Consider the following 19,821-nt stretch of genomic DNA (forward strand, 5'->3'; position numbering starts at 1 on the left):
AAAGTCTTCGAATTGTATTTGATTTCAGAAGAAGCAGAGTCGCGCAGTTCATACTGGATGTTGAAATATGTGGAGGAGAAGAAGAAAGCGGACGAGCTTGCAAAGTAAGAGACATGAGTTGCTTTGTGATTATGAGTATTACAACTGATAGGTAGAATATACTAAATATAAGAGGGGGCAAACTAGAGGCCGACCAACCGCCCATGGACATCTGCAACACCAGGGGTCAAGAGATACGTGGCCGGCATTTAAGCAGCCAGTTATTGTTTCCAGAAAGTGTGGGGCAAGATGTTCTCGGAAACACACGATTGTAGAATGATAGACGTCATCATTGATACTAATAATAGTCTTATACGAATTACAGATCTCCTGTGACATGGACTAGTACAAAAAGAAGGACTCCGCGCCGTTATATTAGCAAGTGAAGCACCGTTGTGCTAGTGTGTGTGCGATTACAGGGGATACTAGTTACACAATTTTTTCTCCTTAATAATCATCTATGGCCACAAATACTTATAAAGTATAATTTATACACTTTTTCACAACGCACGACGGCATTTTTAAAATATTTATTGAGACGCAAACTGATCTGTCACAGACGATAACAATTCTCATAATGGCCGCCTATCGGCCTGTAGTAGTGTAAGTGTGTGCGTGGGGCTATGTATTAACATGTTAATCGGCTTGTTTTGGTGCTACACTGTTATGTAAGGTGACACGGAGTCCTTATTTTTTTACTAGTCCGTGTCCTGTCACTGTATTGTATCTTGAGTGTGACATCTTAGGTGTACTACCCGTATCAATAATTTTGTGTGAGGCATTGGAGTCAAATCCTTTAAATAATAATAATATAAATAAATAATAAAACAAATATATAAATAAAACATTTATTGCCGTCATATAAAATTATTTAATACTCAGATAACAGACAATTAGACAAAGAGAAGTATTTTAGATAGAAGTATTTTATTTTACACTTAGATAAGTAATTGTATTTTGAGGTTGTTTCGTGTTACAAACTACAAAGTAAAGAAAGGGCGAACTAACAATGTAAATGTAGGTAGGACACACATAGTGTGTCTGTGAAAGTGGTGATAAATTTTACTGTAAAAAAACGTGGCAGCGGGTGGAGGAGATAATTCCGCTTTCTAGCTCAGTATGATGCGATAATTCGAGCAACCGATTGCCGATGTCGCTGCTCTGTTTAAGGGGTATATTTCATCGAGACACCACGGCGGCGCATTCGTGGTGTCCGTAAGCTACCAAACTTGACACCTTACAGACATCAGAGTAAGACGCGTTCGAGCTTGTCGCCTTTATCAAAAGGTTATCATCAGATGATTTTGAGCTCGGGCCTCACTTAATTATATCCGGTGAAATGTAACCCTATTTACTGTAGACTAAGTAACCCATTTCCAATGCTCTCGGGAAGTCCATGAAGTGTAAGTTTCGAGAGAAACGCCTTGTGTCATACTTGATCTAAAGCCTTTGCAATATCCAGATCAACTGCCGGGACATCTACGTATATTTCACGATGCCTTGTCAATCATCGTCAATGGATTTCGATGGTCCGTTTTTGCTTTTCCGGCATTTACTTTGAAAATTACCAATTTATATTAATTTTCAGGATACTTCCCGAGTTCTATTTTGAGGTTGGGCCTCACTTCATTTCTTCTTTTCGTGAATACCATTGTTGTGGTCAAGTGCTATTTAATTTAGAGAACTAGGGAGATTTAGAAACACTCCACTTTGTAACCTTTACAAAGACCGCAAATTGTGACCTTTAACATAAATGGGCGAAGATTTCCTTTTCTTTCGGTTATAATTCTTTTTCATCCATTCTCTATTGTTATTAGGGTTGGGCGTCATTATTTTGCTTTTTAGGACTTGATGTTATGATTGTGTATTGCTTAATAATGCTTTTTTTTAAATATTTCAGAGTGGTGAAAGATTTGCAAAGAGGAAGTTGCAATACTGACGCTCGTGCTACTACTTCATCTTATACGTATGTATAACTGTCTTTTTGATAGTGTAGTCTCCCACGTCGTTCTGTAAGTAGCACTACTCCCGGGGACGTCCGCTCTCAACCGATGGCAGAATTTAGCGGTTGGCGATTATGAGATACACTAATGAAACCATTCGATTATTAAAATGTCTCGAGATATCTCAATGTTCGGTACGGTCGGGTGATGGATCTAAATCCAACCTAAGTAGGTACACAACTAAATAATTTAATAAGTACAAATTGTCTTTATTATTAAAAATACCATAAAGGTAATATTTAATAATACTAATCGTTTTAATTATTTTCGAAAAATCCAGTGTCTGTTTTAAGTCAGTCAAACAGCCGTCAGCGAGTCGGCGTTCGAATCTCTAGTTATTGCAACAGGAGTAGTAACGTCATTCGATTATGAAAATAAGTTTTTAAGTTACTTATTTTATAATCGATTATAAATATTAGTAATACAAAATAATTCGATTATAGTAATCATTCATAATAATCGCCCACCGCTCTGGCAGATTGGTACTGACGTACCCATTGTGCTGTATTCAAAATTATTATTATTTATTATCTTATATATAAAATTCTCGTGTCACAATGTTCGTTCCCGTACTCCTCCGAAACGGCTTGACCGATTCTCATGAAATTTTGAGTAGGTCTGAGAATCGGCCAACATCTATTTTTCATACCCCTAAATGTTAATGGTAGTCAACACGAAATTTTTTTTTAAATTTTTTTGACATTTTTTTTAAATTTGTTGGAGTATGAGTCAACATTAAAAAATACATATAACTTCAAATTTTCACCCATCTACGATCAACAGTTACTTTTGTATCGCGATTTTAATATCGGCAATACAACGTTTGCTGGGTCAGCTAGTAATTACATACATTGTACTTCATGCCGAATATAAATTAAGAGTCTCAGTCACAAAAACAGAAACAAAGAGGTACCTTTAATGAATTAAATTCCTCGGGATGGCACACTAGGAAACCCTGTGCAGAGCCAACCAGTGATTACAGTCTGCTATGTAATTTTATTTAATGTTAATAATTAATGAAATAGAACTAAACTGACAACAAAACAATATTTATCTGACCTTAAAGCATACCTAATCTTATAATAGAAACTGTACTGTGCCTTCTTTTATAGCACTTAATGTCACACGTATAATTTCACTGCCGATTGCATGACAGTGACAATGATTGTTAACACATATTTAATTCAGACTAGATGTCAATACACTACAGATAATATTTAAGGTCCGTTTGTCTTGTATAATAAAGGTATTCCTTATTACATCGTTATAAGTCTTGAGATGGCTTTTTCTTTCGCAAAAATGTGTGGAAGAATATGAATTAAAATTAACTTGAAATTAACTTAATAACTATAAAGCGACGTGTCAAAATCAGTCAAACAAGAAATAGTTAATAAAAATTACTTTTATTCGCTGTCAAGGTCATGACAATATGTCTTTCTATTTTTTCTTCATTATGGTAATCTATGTGGTGGTATGGTTCTAAACCAATTTTTGGCGAAAAGCTCTGCTTTTTTTTAAATTAATGAATAACTAGCTAACCCGACAGACTCTATTCTGAATATAATAAAAAAATACTGTTTTAAAATTGTCAATAATATTTCATAAAATATGCTCCCTATCATTGTAATAAAATTGTTCCGCAGCAGAACTGTCAAACTGTGCGTCAATAAATTATTCTCTCATAGAAAATATGTCCATACAAAATAGATATTGCAAATAAAAATAATTCTGAGTCCCAAATTGAAATAAAAACTATCTTATCTCTCAAGTTGGACTTAACTGCACTTTAAAAAATAATTTAAATCCAATTAGAATCCGTTTATTATTTTATGAGTTTACTGGAAACAAACATCATGACACTGGATTTATATACAGGGTGGTGATGGCAAAGTTTTTTTTTTTAAATATCATTCGGGTCGATTTCAAGTTCAAGAAATTGTAAAAAACTAAATATGCAGTTATTGGTTTCTTATAAATCGAGGGCATGACTCCTTTCACGCATTTCCTCTAAGTGTCGTAGTTTCCGACTTTGCCATCACCGCCCTTCTCATAAAACCATCCTGTATACAGGATGGCCGAGAAGTTGACGTCCAAAGCTAAAATTTGAATTTGGCTCATTTTATTAATGGCCAATGTTCTGGGAAGTTTTTAAAAATATAGGCTCCCCATTTTATTTTATTTTTGATACCTTGAACATTTTCATGAATTTAGCTGGAGCAGTTATCTTGAACTTACGACTCAATTCTAAACTAGTTCCGCATTGTCTAAACTATTCATAGTTTCTTATGTGGTTATTGCAACTGTAGTTAATAATTATCAAAAATATAATTAACTAAAAGTGTTCAAAAAAATTTGAAAAAAGTCCTACACCACAATTAGGTGAAAAAAGTGGAAAAAAAATATTATCTCCTAAACTACGCAAAATCGTAGAACATACATAGGGGTGATTCGGATACTCATCATGTATTTTAATTTATGTATCATATTATGTAATTTAATTTTAAGCGGCTTCACACACAGATAAGCTCCCTAAAGTTTAAGTGTGTGTTATTATATTGTAAGCTATAACTACACTGTATTTTAAATAAATATTATAAAAAAAATTGCCATGAGGCTTTCGAATTTTAGCTTTGGACGTCAACTTCTCGGCCACCCTGTATATTAATAAGATATACCGTTTATTTTAATTATGTTTTGTGTTTTTTACAGAAGACCTTCTACAGTACAAGGCCGAGTTTCAAATGACAATGGTAAGTAAACTTATTAACGCAATATAATATTATTACTTTTATTTAAAGCACAATGAAAGTTAAAATACTGTGAACCAGTTGGGTCTTGAGCTGTTGAATTAAGAATATTTATTACTTATGATTATCAAGAGATAATATTGAATCATTTAGAAAGTATATAGTAGGTGCATCATCCACACATACCGTAAATAAATAAAGGTATCATGTGAGCATTTTATCAGCGATTATAAATAAATAAAATATATATATCTATATATATATAATAACTTTTAAGAATCTGAAGCCGAGCCCCCGGGCAACAGGATCATCCTGCCACCACAAGCTCGTTCACGAGCATGACGCATGAGCCAGCCATCGCCTCCCTCAACCATATTTTAGGGAACGACCAGTTCCATGTCACCGCGAGCAAGCTGTGACATTTAAGCGCTTTTTATATCTAATTTGATGGATGATTAAAATTGAGATTAACTCTAGAATATCTACGGACTTTAAAGTATAATAATAAAATTTTACATTTGCAGACCACCGATTCGATGTACCGAATGTTCCGGAGCCCAAATGCTCAAGCCCTGCTGAGGAGATACAACCTGTTAAGATGATCTTTAAGAATGGGGTCAGTTGGTTGCTTTAATTTAGTTATAAACAATTTAATACTAGTTACGTTATTACGAATAATTGTAATCTTACTAAAATTTTTATGTATTTGGTATGGTAAAGGAAATCCAATTTCCGAAATTAAACCACTCAGTTGGGTCCGTTTTGCGTGCAGTGTTGACCAGTCATTCCAACCAACCCAGCTCCATCCAGAAGTTCAGAAGGTTTAAAACATTGCTAATAGACAGTGCTCTGTGAACGGCTGGATCACTTGGCGTTGCGTAGAGACGTCGCCTCATTGTGTGTCCTCTACTCCATTATCCATTTATCATTGGGAGTGTTCCGAAGAGCTGTTTCACCTGATTCCTGCTCCCGAATTCCACCTTCGCAGGACACGCGACTAGTTAGGCTATCATCCCCACCATCTGGATGTGTGGCGGTCCTCCACAGTGCGGTTTTCAAGGAGCTTTCTTCCACATACTGCAATGCTGTGGAATGAGCTTCCTTGTGCGGTGTTTCCGGAACGATACGACATGGGTACCTTCAAAAAAAGCGCGTATACTTTCCTTAAAGGTCGGCAACGCTCCTGTGATTCATCTGGTTTTGCAAGAGAATGTGGGCGGCGGTGATCACTTAACACCATGTGACCCGTACGCTCGTTTGTCCTCCTATTCGATAAAAAAAGACACTTGTTATAAAATGGTATTCATAATCGGCTATTAAAGCTAAAATACTCATTATGTCTTGGATAAAACTGACGTGACTTATAGTAGCTAGGACCCTTCTATAAACCTATTTTAAGTCCGCGATAGAAAAAAAAGATGTCCGACTTTGATCAGCTGTCTCGTACTTGACGTTTGTTTTTCGATGTCAGTTACCTAGTTCATAGCTAACATTCATTACCAACTAGGCTCGCTACTCAAAACTTTGATTTTTGAAGTTTGAACTTATTTCGATATCGACTTTTGACAACTGACAAGCCATTGACATTGTAAAGATGTCTGTTTTCATAGACAGTTCGTCGTTAAATCAGTTAAAAACATGTTATTTTGTACGAAATGGCAACATTGCGTACTATAGAGATGTATTAGTTATCGGAGGTTTACCAAACGATTATGAATAAGAAATTTTATCGAACGTTCAGTAGGCTTAAAACACGTTTTAAGTAATATTAGTTTATACCTTCGATAAGCGTTTTATTATGAATAAGGCGGTAAGGTTTTTGCCCGTTCCGTAAATTCCAATAATACATGAGTGACCGTTTCGTCCTCGGCCAGACAGCCTCTGCACTTAAAAGACTGTCCGTTACGCCAATTGTAAAAAGGTGCATGTTTAGTGATGTGTGACCCGTTAGTCTGCCCATCAAATTCAAAAACTACCACCCATTGAAAATAGACTGCCTCAGACCTGAGAAGAACGGGCTCAAGAAACTCAGCGGGCTTTTTTTATATAAAAATATGGATAACAATGTGACATCGTACAGTAAACATTTATAATTTAAGAGCCTGGGGGTGTTGGCTTCATTTGCAGTCTGTGGTGTCATTAAAAAAATGGTTTATGCTATCATCATTGGGATATCGTATCCTTTTAGGCTGATAAGTCGACGTGTCAGTTTGGGCGATAGAGCAGGTATCGCTTCTTTCGACTGTATACAGCTTGAGACATTTATCCATCGGGTGTTGTGTAGAGAGTGTATCCACGAACGTATTTGGCTGAAGGGCAGCGCTAGGAGTGGCATTATCTTACATCTTTAAACGAGCAACTCTTGTATATATATATGTATAATTTCAATCTCGGAAACGGCTCCAACGATTTTCATAAAATTTTGTATACAGGGGATTTCGGAGACGATAAATCGATATAGCTAGGTTTCAATTTAAAAAAAATGTAGTTTTATCCGTGTTTTAATGAGAAACAGCTACAATAACATTAGAATACAAAGGTAAATTTCGCCACTATATACAAGACTGTAATAGCTCAGATGGGACATTGGGTGATCCGGAAAGCAGAAGACCCCGGTTTGAATCCAGATGTCCTTTTAGTTTTTTTTTTGTTCTAGTTTTGTACATTCTTAAAAATCCGAGCAAGCCTCGGTCGTCCGGATATTATGTATTTATGTATTGAATATATAATAAATAAAAAAATCTATTCTTTTCTAAATTACTGCTTAATTAGGCTTTAGTGCAGACCTTTAATTTGTCTGGTGCGAATCTATGGATTTAGGAACTGTTTCCACGGGGAATTTAGTCACTGCATGTTTGCGACTCAATGTTGGCATATCGTTTAAACTAACCATTATTTGTCGGCCACGGGGTTCAGACGTAGACGAGACGAGGGCCAGCCATCTTTAGCTCTTATTAAGTCCGGAAAGATTAACTTTCAGCCAAGTTTGGATAGTTCGTTCATGTTTATGTGACCAAATAGACTGCACCTGACTAAAAGACTTTAATAAGGTACTTTTTTTTTAGAAGCCTATTTCTAAGAGGTTTCACAACACGGTCTTAGACAGTCTCTTCACACCACTTTGACTGAAGTCTTCACTTATATTTCACAAAAATGAGCCTTTGTAGATAAGCAGGATGATGACCACGTTGAACTTTTTTGACCACTTGTGAAGTTTCTTTTGAGCTATGTGCGCTCTTCATTTTGCTTGTTGTTGAGTTCACTTATTAAATTTTTGTCACCAGTGAAATGGCTATTATATACCTTTAAAGCCAGTATTTTAATCGAGCCACTTTCTTTCAATTTGTGGATTGATTTAATGATAAGCATTTAATTGATGATAAGCAAAACAAGCGTCAGGTCTTTGTTTGATTTCTATTTCGGTTGGTAAGCCTCTCTCTGGCCTTAACAGCATTAGCTGTCTTTTAACTTATTACGGCACGCAGCCGTCCCGATCTTTTATGGTCTTCTTCAGAGGCTGTATTAGTAGCAGTACGTTTTACAATCATACGATTGATACCTAGCTTTTGAAGTGTCTTGTTAATGACTGACGGCTCCATCCGACTGGAATTCTGTGTTCTTTAACATGCAATAGCATCATTGGGATTTGTGATATTAACATCGTAAAATATGTGAAATAGCGTTCTAAATTTCTAATTCATAATGCATTTGGTTAATCGACAATCTTACTGTAATGGACCTTGAGGAAATTACACACACCTTCGATGAAATTCTAACCAACTCGCACTGATACTGCGAGGCTGAAAAAAAACCTACATGCTAAAAAGGGCTCGACGCAGGGCCGTTTTCACGCAAACTAGGCGCACAGTAGACGTCGTGCTTAGGAAAATAGCTTTCACCTATAAGGGCCCTGCTCATCTGGTTATTAAATAAAAAAAACAGAAACTTACCAGCCCATTACCCAACTGGTATGAATTATGTTATAATAGTTGACTTTCAAACTCAAGAAACTAAAGAATGACCTCGGAAACATTTAAATGATGAATAGGAGGTCCCGGATCGTTTCAGTAGATTTTTTTTTTACTGTACATAATGAAAGGCATTAAACTCGATTTTGGGTTCGGCTCGATCCATAATAACATAACACGAGCGTTTTAATGCATATTTATGTTCAGTTACATCACCTCTACTATATACCAATGGTCTGGCGTCTGTCAAAGTGCTTTTGTTCCTGTTTGATATTCGCCATTTTGGCGCTGTTGGCCATAGCGAGAGACTGCGGTACTAAAACTAGTGAAGACAACCCACTGGACAACATAGATGATGGGAAACTATTTACAAAAACAATTGTCTACTTTATTACGTTGATTCTTGAAGCATAAATAACACGGAAAACGAACGAAATTAATTTAAAATGTAAAAATATTGTACGTTCCACCACAGCCATTTGTATTATACGTCAAAATTAGTTATCTGGACGCTCGCGAGTGGCGCTTTAAATAGGTACCTACAAGATATTTTCTTGCAAACATATGGAACAGCCTGTCCAGTGGTATTTATACAGGTTTGTGAGTTACATACACTACTTTAACTACCGACATATTATAAAACGCCATGATGCATTCAGGAGCCGCATATTATGACCACTATAAATTTTAGACGGTAATGGCGGTAATGAAAAGTTTTCTGGCAGCTGGCATAGTTTTTTTTTAATTCAGAGACAAACTAGATCGGCCAAAACTATCATATCGTTCGATATCTTACTTAACATTTGTCAAATTTGGTTGCAAATTGATATTTCATTTCCAACTAAACGTCACTTCGATTGATCGATGTCAAATCAAATCTCTTTGTTTTCAGAGATGTTCCAAATTTGAATGAAATTATATTATCGTAATCGATGTTATTATTTAGCACTATTAATCTTTTTACAGATAAGAAATTTGTTCTAACAAAACGGTCTATTTTTATGGTGGCCATAATATGCATAAGGTTCTTGAACGCATTATGAAGGGTTTATGATAATTGAGTAGGTATATAAAAGAGTATTTATATCGTATCAAACATATTTTTGTCTTGCATCCATTGTACAGGTTCCTAGTTTGTGGCAAGGCGATTAGATTACAAACTAGATGACCCGGCAAACTTTGTTTGCCATATAAATTATTTTTAGAGTTAGACTGTTTTATGGACTTTGAAATATTACTTTATTTTTTTAAAATTAAAGAATTTTTCTAAAATGACCGTAGCCTAAGTTACTCCTTATTACATCAGCTACCTGCCAATAAAAGTCCCGTCAAAATCGGTCCAGCCAGACAGACAAAAATTTTAAAAAATGTTATCTTGTTGTATGTGCCGTATATATATTCACATACATATACCCCCTTATTCGTAATAGTCTGCTAACTTAAAGCATTGCTAATTCTCACTCTGTCTTCTTCTATTGACCTAAGTCAGAATGAGAAAAAACACTCCTTAGCGGCTGTTTAAAGTTAGCGGACCATTATGAATAAGGGGCGTAGTAAAAACGGTAATTTCAATATTACAAACAGACACTCCAATTTTATTTATATGTATAGATTATAGCATACTTGAATATTTTAGGGCGTGGAAGTTGTTGGTCCATGGACAATTTTGAATCCTCTTTTTGACCAATATATGAAAAAGCTCAAAGAAGACAGAGATACAGAGAATAAAAAAGAAGAGCAAAGGGCCAGCGGTGAGAATGAGGCTGTCATAACCATCGGGAACACTTCCAGACAAAATGAAGTAGCAGGTTAAAATTTGTTCTACATTTGACTTTACTGTCTTTCATCTTATTCTTACACAGTTAGGCACATTAACTATTTAATCTAATTAATTAATTTATTATGACTGAATTTCAACCTACTTGTTTATTACGACTGAGTTTCGACCTACTTGTTTATAATGACTGAATGTCGACCTATTTGTTTATTATGACTAAATTTTGACCTACTTGTTTATTATGACAGAATTTCGTCCTACTTGTTTATTATGACTGAATGTCGGCCTACTTGTTTATTATGACTGAATTTCACCCAATTGTTTATTATGACTGAGTTTCGACCTACTTGTTTATAATGACTGAATGTCGACCTACTTGTTTATTATGACTGAATTTCGACCTACTTGTTTATTATGACTGGATTTCGTCCTACTTGCTTATTATGACTAAGTTTCGACTTACTTGTGTATAATTTATTATGACTGAATTTCGACCTACTTATTTATTATGAATGTAGGAAAATGACATTAAGGTTACCTTTCACGATTCAATTTTGCCGATAGTACATTTGATACTAGCGTGGGCAGTAGGTAATTGCAAACGAGCTGTCAGTAATAAGAAGCCCGAGCTGAAGGCGACGGTTTTAAATGTCAAAAGTTTGCAATAACCTACACACGCGTGTATCACAAGACGTTTTTCAATTAAGTTGTAGGAAATAGTAAAAAAAAACAAATGAATTAAATATGTTTATTTCCACATACTTTTTCGGGTACTGATCGTAGTTCTCAACATAATAAACACGTTCCATATTTAAATTTAAAAACGAATTTTTAAATAGTTTAGAAACTTTTGTTTCTAAGTTGTAACAATATTTATGGCCAGACTCTCAAATTATTTACGGCCAGCTCTGGATTAGGATAGAAATCAGGTAATAATATAGGTGGGGAACGTATTTTATTATTATAACAGTCGTATAGAAATTTAAAATACATATTTTTGAATGAAATAGGAAGTGTTAGTAAGTACCGACAGAAAAATTAAGTAATTAGTTAACGAGTGGAATACTTGCAGGTGACAGATCGAAAATACTAGAAGATGAAATATTTAAAGAGATACAGATAAGAGACAGTGAAGACACTGATGACACTGATGAGACTGAAATAGGACAACAAGTTAAAGGACACATTGAAGAACAAAAACAGCGTGAACGAGACATTGAAGAAGAACAACAGGGTAAAGGGGCCATTGAGGAACAACAGCAGGGTAAAGAACGCATTGAAGAACAACAACAGGGTAATGGGGACATTGAAGAACAACAGCAGGGTACAGGGGACATTGAACAACAGCAGGGTAAAGGGGACATTGAAGAACAACAACAGGCTAAAGAGGACATTGAACAACAACAACAGCAGAGTAAAGGCAAACAGAGGTATGCTTTATTTGATATATAAATGCTATATAAGTACATGGTGATTTTATTATCACCGTTCGAAGGTATTAGGACTTATACCACAGAATAAGAGAAATATTTTGGAAGGTTCACTAAGTTACACTTTTTAAAGAGATACGAATACAACTAACCTTAGATAAATACGAATAAGGTTAATTTTGAATCGTTCTTAGTTTGTTAGCTACATTTGACTTTTTGGGTACATATTCACGGCTGAGGTGCTCAAAAGAGGCAGTAGGCGCCATTTTCACGCTACTCAGCTATTTACTAATGTCTTTTGTAACTAATGTCGTACGTCTAGTTCAAAGCTACTTTTCAAAAATTTGGCTTCTCACATTTGCATAGTTTACCTAAAAGTTTTATGCTTCTCCATATTTGAGAGGGCTTTTACGATCAAGTAAAGAAAGGTAAAATCTATACTAATATTATAAAGCTGCAGTGTTTGTTTGTTTGTTTGAACGCGCTAATCTCTGGTACTACTGGTCCGATTTGAATGATTCTTTCAGTGTTGGGTAGTCCATTTATCGAGGAATTTAGGGATCCGTAATAAAATTGCTATTTTGTAACACAAGGTGTAAAATCGAAAACCTATTTTTGCGTGCGCTGCAAAAACTATCGACACTAGAACAAAATGATGTACAGGCTATAATATAGGCAATATTTTATCTCGGTATTTCCACGGAAACGAGAAAAACGCGGGTGAAACCGCGGGGCACAGCTAGTTACCTATAAAAGTGATGCGCGTGGCACGGCAAAGATTGGAAAACGACTTCATACTCCTCGAGGGACTCCGCGCTCGTAGGTATGTTTTCGTACCTAAAACACGTAGCTGCACAAAGAGTTGGTTAAATTATTACAATTAAATATTATTTCCGACAAAATTATCATTATATTTATATAAACGATTTTCTTAATGATACCACAGACTGGGAATGAAGCGGACACCCTCAGGCTCTTTAATTATAAATGTTTATTGTACGATATTACATTGTATACCATAGTTTTATTTAAAAAAAGCTTGCTGACTTTCTTGCGCCCGTTCTTCTCAAGTCTGAGGTAGTTTATTTTAAATGGGTGGTAGTTTTTGATGTTCAATAAGTGATTTTGAAGCCTATTTTGAATAAAAATATTCGATTTTGAACTACGGCGCGGATACCCTTCAGAGAAAAGTTTGTTTGTGCGCGGTGGGTTGATTACGAGCGGCTAGCTGTCAAAAAAGCCAACTCGCCGCAACAGTTGATATTTGCTTTCAAATACTAATATATATCTAAACTAGTGGACCCAACAGACGTTGTCCTGTACACACGTCTTAAATTTGAAAAATCTGTCCAGCCGTTAGGAGGAGTTCACTAACATACACATGAGCAGGAGAATTATATTATATGGACGTAATTGAGAATCTAAACCAATCTCAAATTCACTAAAACAAACAAAAACTCATCAAAATCGGTCCAGCCGTTTAGGAGGTAGTTTAATTGGGAATCTAAACCATTCTTGAATCCACCCGAAGACACATCAATCTCAAATTCACTGGAACACACAAAAATCTCATCAAAATCGGTCCAGCCGTTCAGGAGGTAGTTCAATTGTGAATCTAAACCATTCTCGAATCCACCTGAAGACACACAGAAAGTTTCAATAAAATCGGTCCAGCCGTCTAGGAGGAGTTCAGTGACATACACACGCACACAAGAATTATATATATAAAGATATACGGTGGCGAACGAGACAGGCTAGGGGCCAAAGTCACATAGCGCCTAGTGACGACATAGGGTGGGATATCTTTGGTGTATATTTCCACCATTTATATCGGTGGACCAATGTGGTCAATTACGGTGGAGCATTTGCACCTAAAGTATTCTGTACATCTTGATTACCTTTTTTAAGCTTGTTCCAAGGAAGCCTTTTCATACGATACCCCACATGACACGGTTTCAAGTATCACATACACAATTCAACATATGGACCGCCGTTGCTTGCATATAAAGACAACAGGGTATTGTTATGATTTAAGGCGCTATAGTCCTAAAAAGTAACATTTTTAAAAATCTACTTAAAATACTTCTACAAATACTACGGTTCCAATTTTTTGACATGTTTATCTTCATTTCTTTATCTACATTATCGCTTTTTCGAAAACACGATTACGAAAAAAAATCTCGATAGATTTATTTTTTGAAAAATAGTCTTTTTTATTTGAATTGTTTATATTATCATAAAACTATGATAGCTATAAACACAAAACTTATTTTATTCGATAGTTTATTAGTATTTATAAGTTTTCACTGTGGGATATATCAATACGCTTTATCAATTATTTTATATTAATTTTTTTCGTAATAAACCAAACGCGACGCCTTGTTTGCATGCACGCTCAAGCCAGCAGTACGCCCGTGACCACTGTCAAGGAAGGTACTGTGTTCGTGTCTCTCGGGCTCACGTTACGTAAGATTTTAGCAAACAAGTGCAAAGCGGGAATCACAGTAAAAAAATAATGATGATGCCACAGCGTATTTGTTGAAATATATAGGTAAATGTAAGTCGGAAAGTACTAAAATAAAATTTACGTAATATTATTTTGAATATTATGCCACTCGGGATTTTTGTATATATGTACTTTAGGGAAGTTAGATAAATCCATGATGACCGCCGCACAAAATTATGATTTCAGCAATATGGATATCGTGTCCGAGGTTCTCGAGGGTGCAGATAACGATTTTGTGATCATTTTTGAAATCCAAGATGGCCGCCGTACAAAATTATGATTTCAGCAATATGGATATCGTGTCCGAGGTTCTCGAGGGTGCAGATAACGATTTTGTGATCATTTTTGAAATCCAAGATGGCCGCCGCACAAAATTATGATTTCAGCAATATGGATATCGTGTCCGGGGTTCTCGAGGGTGCTGAGAACGATTTTGTGATCATTTTTGAAATCCAAGATGGCCGCCGCACAAAATGATGATTTCAGCAATATGGATATCGTGTCCGAGGTTCTCGAGGGTGCAGAGAACGATTGTGTGTTCATATTTGAAATCCAAGATGGCCGCCGCACAAAATTATGATTTCAGCAATATGGATATCGTGTCCGAGGTTCTCGAGGGTGCAGATAACGATTTTGTGATCATTTTTGAAATCCAAGATGGCCGCCGCACAAAATTATGATTTCAGCAATATGGATATCGTGTCCGAGGTTCTCGAGGGTGCAGAGAACGATTGTGTGATCATATTTGAAATCCAAGATGGCCGCCGCACAAAATTATGATTTCAGCAATATGGATACCGTATCCGAGGTTCTCGAGGGTGTCGAGGACGAATTTTTAGCGGTGGCCATCTTGGATTCCAAAAATGATCCCAAAATCGTTTTCTGCAACCTCGGGAACCTCAGACACGATATCCAAATTGCTGAAATCATAATTAAGTGCGGCGGCCATCTTGGATTTCAAAAATGATCACACAATCGTTCTCTGCACGCTCAAGAACCTCGGATACGATACCCATATTGTTGAAATCACAATTTTGCGCGGCGGCCATCTTGGATTTCAAAAATGATCCCAAATTCGTTCTCTGCACGCTCGAGAACCTCGGATACGATACCCATATTGTTGAAATCATAATTTTGCACGGCGGCCATCTTGGATTTCAAAAATGATCCCAATTTAGTTCTCTGCACCTTCGAGAATTTCGGATACGATATCCATAATGTTGAAATCATAATTTTGCGCGTAATATAACATTTCTCTCATACGTCGATAAAAAAGATTTACTTCAAAAATGCATAAAAAATATTATCACAGTAATTCCGTACTCTAGCACAACTGTAAGTTTTAAAAAATATTACGCGGTTCATTCTGGGTCGGCGGTCGTTGACCCGCATCGCTCGGTTCGTTCTTAGCCATGCCCTACGCCCGTGTCCATGCGTACCTATCGAATCTAACGTTCGCGCAATTTTTACCTAGTGTTTGGAAAACCTCGCCTTAATTACAATAATTTTCAGATATTTTCCAATACTTGTAGTATAAGAGGGTTATACTTGCCAAATTTCATAGTTCTTGGTCATCGGAAAATCTAATATATACAATTCTCGTGTCTGCATTATATGAAATATTGTGTGCATATCGGGTAGGTCTGAGAATCGGCCAACATCTATTTCTCATACCCCTAATTGATAGGGGTGACCCCTAAATATATTTATTTTGACAAATTTATTATTTTTATTTTATTATGATTCAGCATTGAAAAATATATACAAATTCAAATTATCGCCCTTCTACGATCTACAATTATTTTTGTACCGTGATTTTTATATTATTCTGTTCCATCCACAAATCCGCTATATATATAGAGGGTTGCAAGATGGCAATCGAATACAATAATTATTGTAGTACGATAGGTCTGAGAATCGGTTGCATTTATTTTTATACTCCAAAAATTTTATTTTTTTTAAATTACTTTATATGGTGTCACCTAGTACCCTATAATTTTTGATTCACTTTATAGTGTCCTTATAAATTGGACACAAACGTATTTTGTGGCATAAACGGCCTTAACTTTTTCTACCTCAACTTAATAGTTTGAATTTCTCACAGCTTAAGGAGAATGTAGTTTTGACAGACGGACTGACGGATGGGCAACAAAGTGATCCTATGAGGGTTCCGTTTTTTTTTCCCCTTTTGAGGTACGGGACCCTAAAAACAAGATTTTCTTATTATATCTTTTTTGTATCTCACTTTTTTTTAACGCCCTCGTATGCATGTTTTGAAATTATATTTATAAAGATATGTTTCTCCTCAGAAAATCAACGAAGGCACGAAAGAACTCGGAACAAAGCACGCCATTAATTCGGAAGAAAAATAAATTATCAATTGAAAAACAAGCGGAGCCAGATACAAGCAATGCTACACCTAAAAGAAAATCTACTCGGGCTTCAGGAAAAATTGCCAACGGTACCATATTGTCATTTTATTTGAGGCTAGATGAAAGTCTTATATAATTTATACACCTGGACATAGCCCCTTGCTGCTAGACAACGATGAAAACAGGCCAGGCTTATAACTTTAGTGAGCGTGACAAGCTACGTCTTACACTCTAGTATGTCACTTTATGTTACCGTGCGTGAATTGCTCAAAATAGAGGTTAACTGTCAACCTCAATTTGTTTCCACGTTTTCACAGCTGTCACAGTCTATCTAGACGTATAAATGGTGTAAGATGAAAGTATTTTGATTATTAAACAAAGAATATAAATCTATTAATTATTGTGATGTTCGCAGAAGCTTTATTATTACAATAGAATTATTTCTGCATGGTTCTTTATAGCGTCTTCATAGTATTTGACGATGTCATAAACTGATTGATTGAAATCTAGACTTCTAAACGAAGGGTCCCAGGTTCGAATTCCTGTATTTCTGTATGTGTCCCAGGCTCAAGGATGTCATAAGAGGCGACTTGTGGCATTGACCAGTGGGAGGCTTCTTTGCACATGATGCCGGCTGGATTATGGGTAATACAACGGCGCCTTTTATGCCGTGAAGCAGTAATGTGTAAACATTATTGTGTTTCGGTCTGAAAGGCGCCGTAGCTAATGAAATTACTGGACAAATGTGACTTAACGACTTATGACTCAAGGTGACGAGTGCAAATGTAGTGCTGCTCATAATTTTCGGGTTTTTCAAGAATCCTGTTTATTCAGTCTTCACAAACAGGCATGCAAAGGATCTCAGTGGATAACTTTCATTGTTAATTCAATTCTTAAAAGTATTCCTGCCTTAGTACATTACATTAATAGGGAATTGTATCAAAACTATGGATTAGTCTGTGGGCATTCAAAAATATTGAGATCATGTGTGAAGGTTCAGCTTAATTTTATAGCGATAGAAATGACTGTACAATATTGTATATTTTATTGAAAAGCGCTCAAAAAAGGATGCTGGGAGATTTTCTTGCGCCGCTTCTTGTCTCTCAGAGCGCCATTTGTTTCCGAAGCGCTAGTAGTATATAAATGACATCAAAAATAATTCTAAAGGAATCAATTTTGAGAAAATAAATGCCTTTTAACAGAAAATACAAAAGCGAGTCTGGACAATGTAACCATACGGAAGAATACACGCAGATCGAATAGTGTGAGCAGTACGAACGTAGAGGAGGATGAGACGGAGATACGTTACAAGTTTCCCTCCCCGCCCCCCGACACCCGCCGGCAACGCACAAACAACAGCAGGTAGTAAGTTTATGTATTAATACCGTCTTTTTTCGAATTTATGGCTCATTTACACCAAGGGCAATAAAATGTTTTTTCGATAGAACTAACAACAAAATGTACATTTACAAAACAAATGATGCGCACTCATGAAATATCAAAATAAAGCTAAGTTCACACACCAAATAATTTTTAGCGTGACAAATAACTATTTTAACTTTATGACTGTATCAAACAATAAATATATGTATATGGTAAAAGGTTTTTCAAAATTATCTAGTTTTGATGTTATTTTTCATATTTTTGTAAGGTATTTGAATTGGTAACAATATTAAATACAACCATCGTCCATCTTAAATGAAACACTAGCCATAGTGACGTCACATATCAGTATTAAACACTGTGCCGCTTGAAGTTTTTTTGACATTTTTTCTTCCTTTTTCTTGTTGCACTAATAATAAAAAAATAGGAAGATATCAAATATATTGCTATTGCTCCCTATGGGGAGTGACAATAACATATTGCAACAACACTTATTATGAAGCTATATCAGTTCGTAAAGGGGCTTTGACACGAAGAATATTAATTATTAACATTTTGAAGAAATTATAATGTAGAACCTTACGAATAATAAATACTTTTTTGCACTAAAGACTAGAAGGATCATTTTAAACTTTAAATTAATAGTTATTTATCTACATGCTTTAAATCTAAAACAGTTAGCTTATTGCCAACATTAATACACCCAATGTCCTGATAACCATTACATCAACCAAACGAGTGTTGTAATTAAATACAGTACAACATTACAACACTCGTTTGGATGATGTATTGGTTACTAGGACTGGCTTTTTTAATGTTAGCAGTAAGCTAACTGTTTCAGAATCTTATATACAGGATTCATATTATGGGTGTAGATAGTCTTTTATTAATGTTGATAATTAGGTATTACAACTCTCATGTGATACTATTATCACCTTCGTGTTTTAATACCCCTTATTACACAACAGTTCCATAAAAGTGTATAGAATACAAATTTATATATTATACATTCCTTTTCTCTTCAGTGTTCTTAATCGAACTTCTGTTCTATCTGCATTTAACCAATTTAAAGAAAATGTTCACATTCATTTTATATCTTAATATATATAAAATTACGTGACACGTTGTTTGTCCGCGATGGACTCCTAAACTAATGAACGGATTTTAATGGGGATTACTTGATGGAGTGCACTTTGGACCAACTTGAGAGATAGGATAGTTTTTATTTCGATTTGGGACCCAACGTTATTTTTATTGTCAATATTTGTTTTGCATGGACATCTTTTCTATGAGAAAATTTATAGACTCACGGTTTGACAGTTATGCCGTGAAACAATTTCATTATAACAACAGGGAGCATATTTTACGAAATAATTCTTGATGTTATGAAATATTGTTGACAATTCATATATAAACAGTATTTTATTTATTATGTGCAGAACAACGTCTGTCCAGTCAGCTAGTATAAATATATATGACAACCTATGTATATAGCCCAGTGGTTAGTGACCCTGACTACTGCGCTAGAGGTCCCGGGTTCGATGGATGTTTGTTTCCGAGTCATGGATGTTTATATGTATTTATGTATGTTTAAGT

At 35.5% G+C, this 19,821-nt stretch overlaps 1 protein-coding gene across 4 annotated transcripts in view; it reads left to right on the plus strand.

Annotated features, from left to right (window-relative positions):
• LOC126977914 (uncharacterized protein DDB_G0283697-like) overlaps positions 1–19,821 on the plus strand; it is a 39,632-nt gene that overhangs the window by 14,673 nt on the left and 5,138 nt on the right. For all 4 annotated transcript variants that reach the window (XM_050826594.1, XM_050826595.1, XM_050826596.1 and 1 more), the window contains exons 9-16: positions 29–104; positions 1,940–2,005; positions 4,752–4,792; positions 5,314–5,405; positions 10,394–10,565; positions 11,607–11,964; positions 16,780–16,931; positions 18,045–18,204. In XM_050826594.1, the coding sequence (XP_050682551.1) occupies positions 29–104; positions 1,940–2,005; positions 4,752–4,792; positions 5,314–5,405; positions 10,394–10,565; positions 11,607–11,964; positions 16,780–16,931; positions 18,045–18,204 (1,117 nt within the window). The remainder of the gene's footprint in view (positions 1–28; positions 105–1,939; positions 2,006–4,751; positions 4,793–5,313; positions 5,406–10,393; positions 10,566–11,606; positions 11,965–16,779; positions 16,932–18,044; positions 18,205–19,821) is intronic.

This window comes from Leptidea sinapis, chromosome 46 (genome assembly GCF_905404315.1).
Source record: "Leptidea sinapis chromosome 46, ilLepSina1.1, whole genome shotgun sequence".
Lineage (NCBI taxonomy): Eukaryota > Metazoa > Arthropoda > Insecta > Lepidoptera > Pieridae > Leptidea > Leptidea sinapis.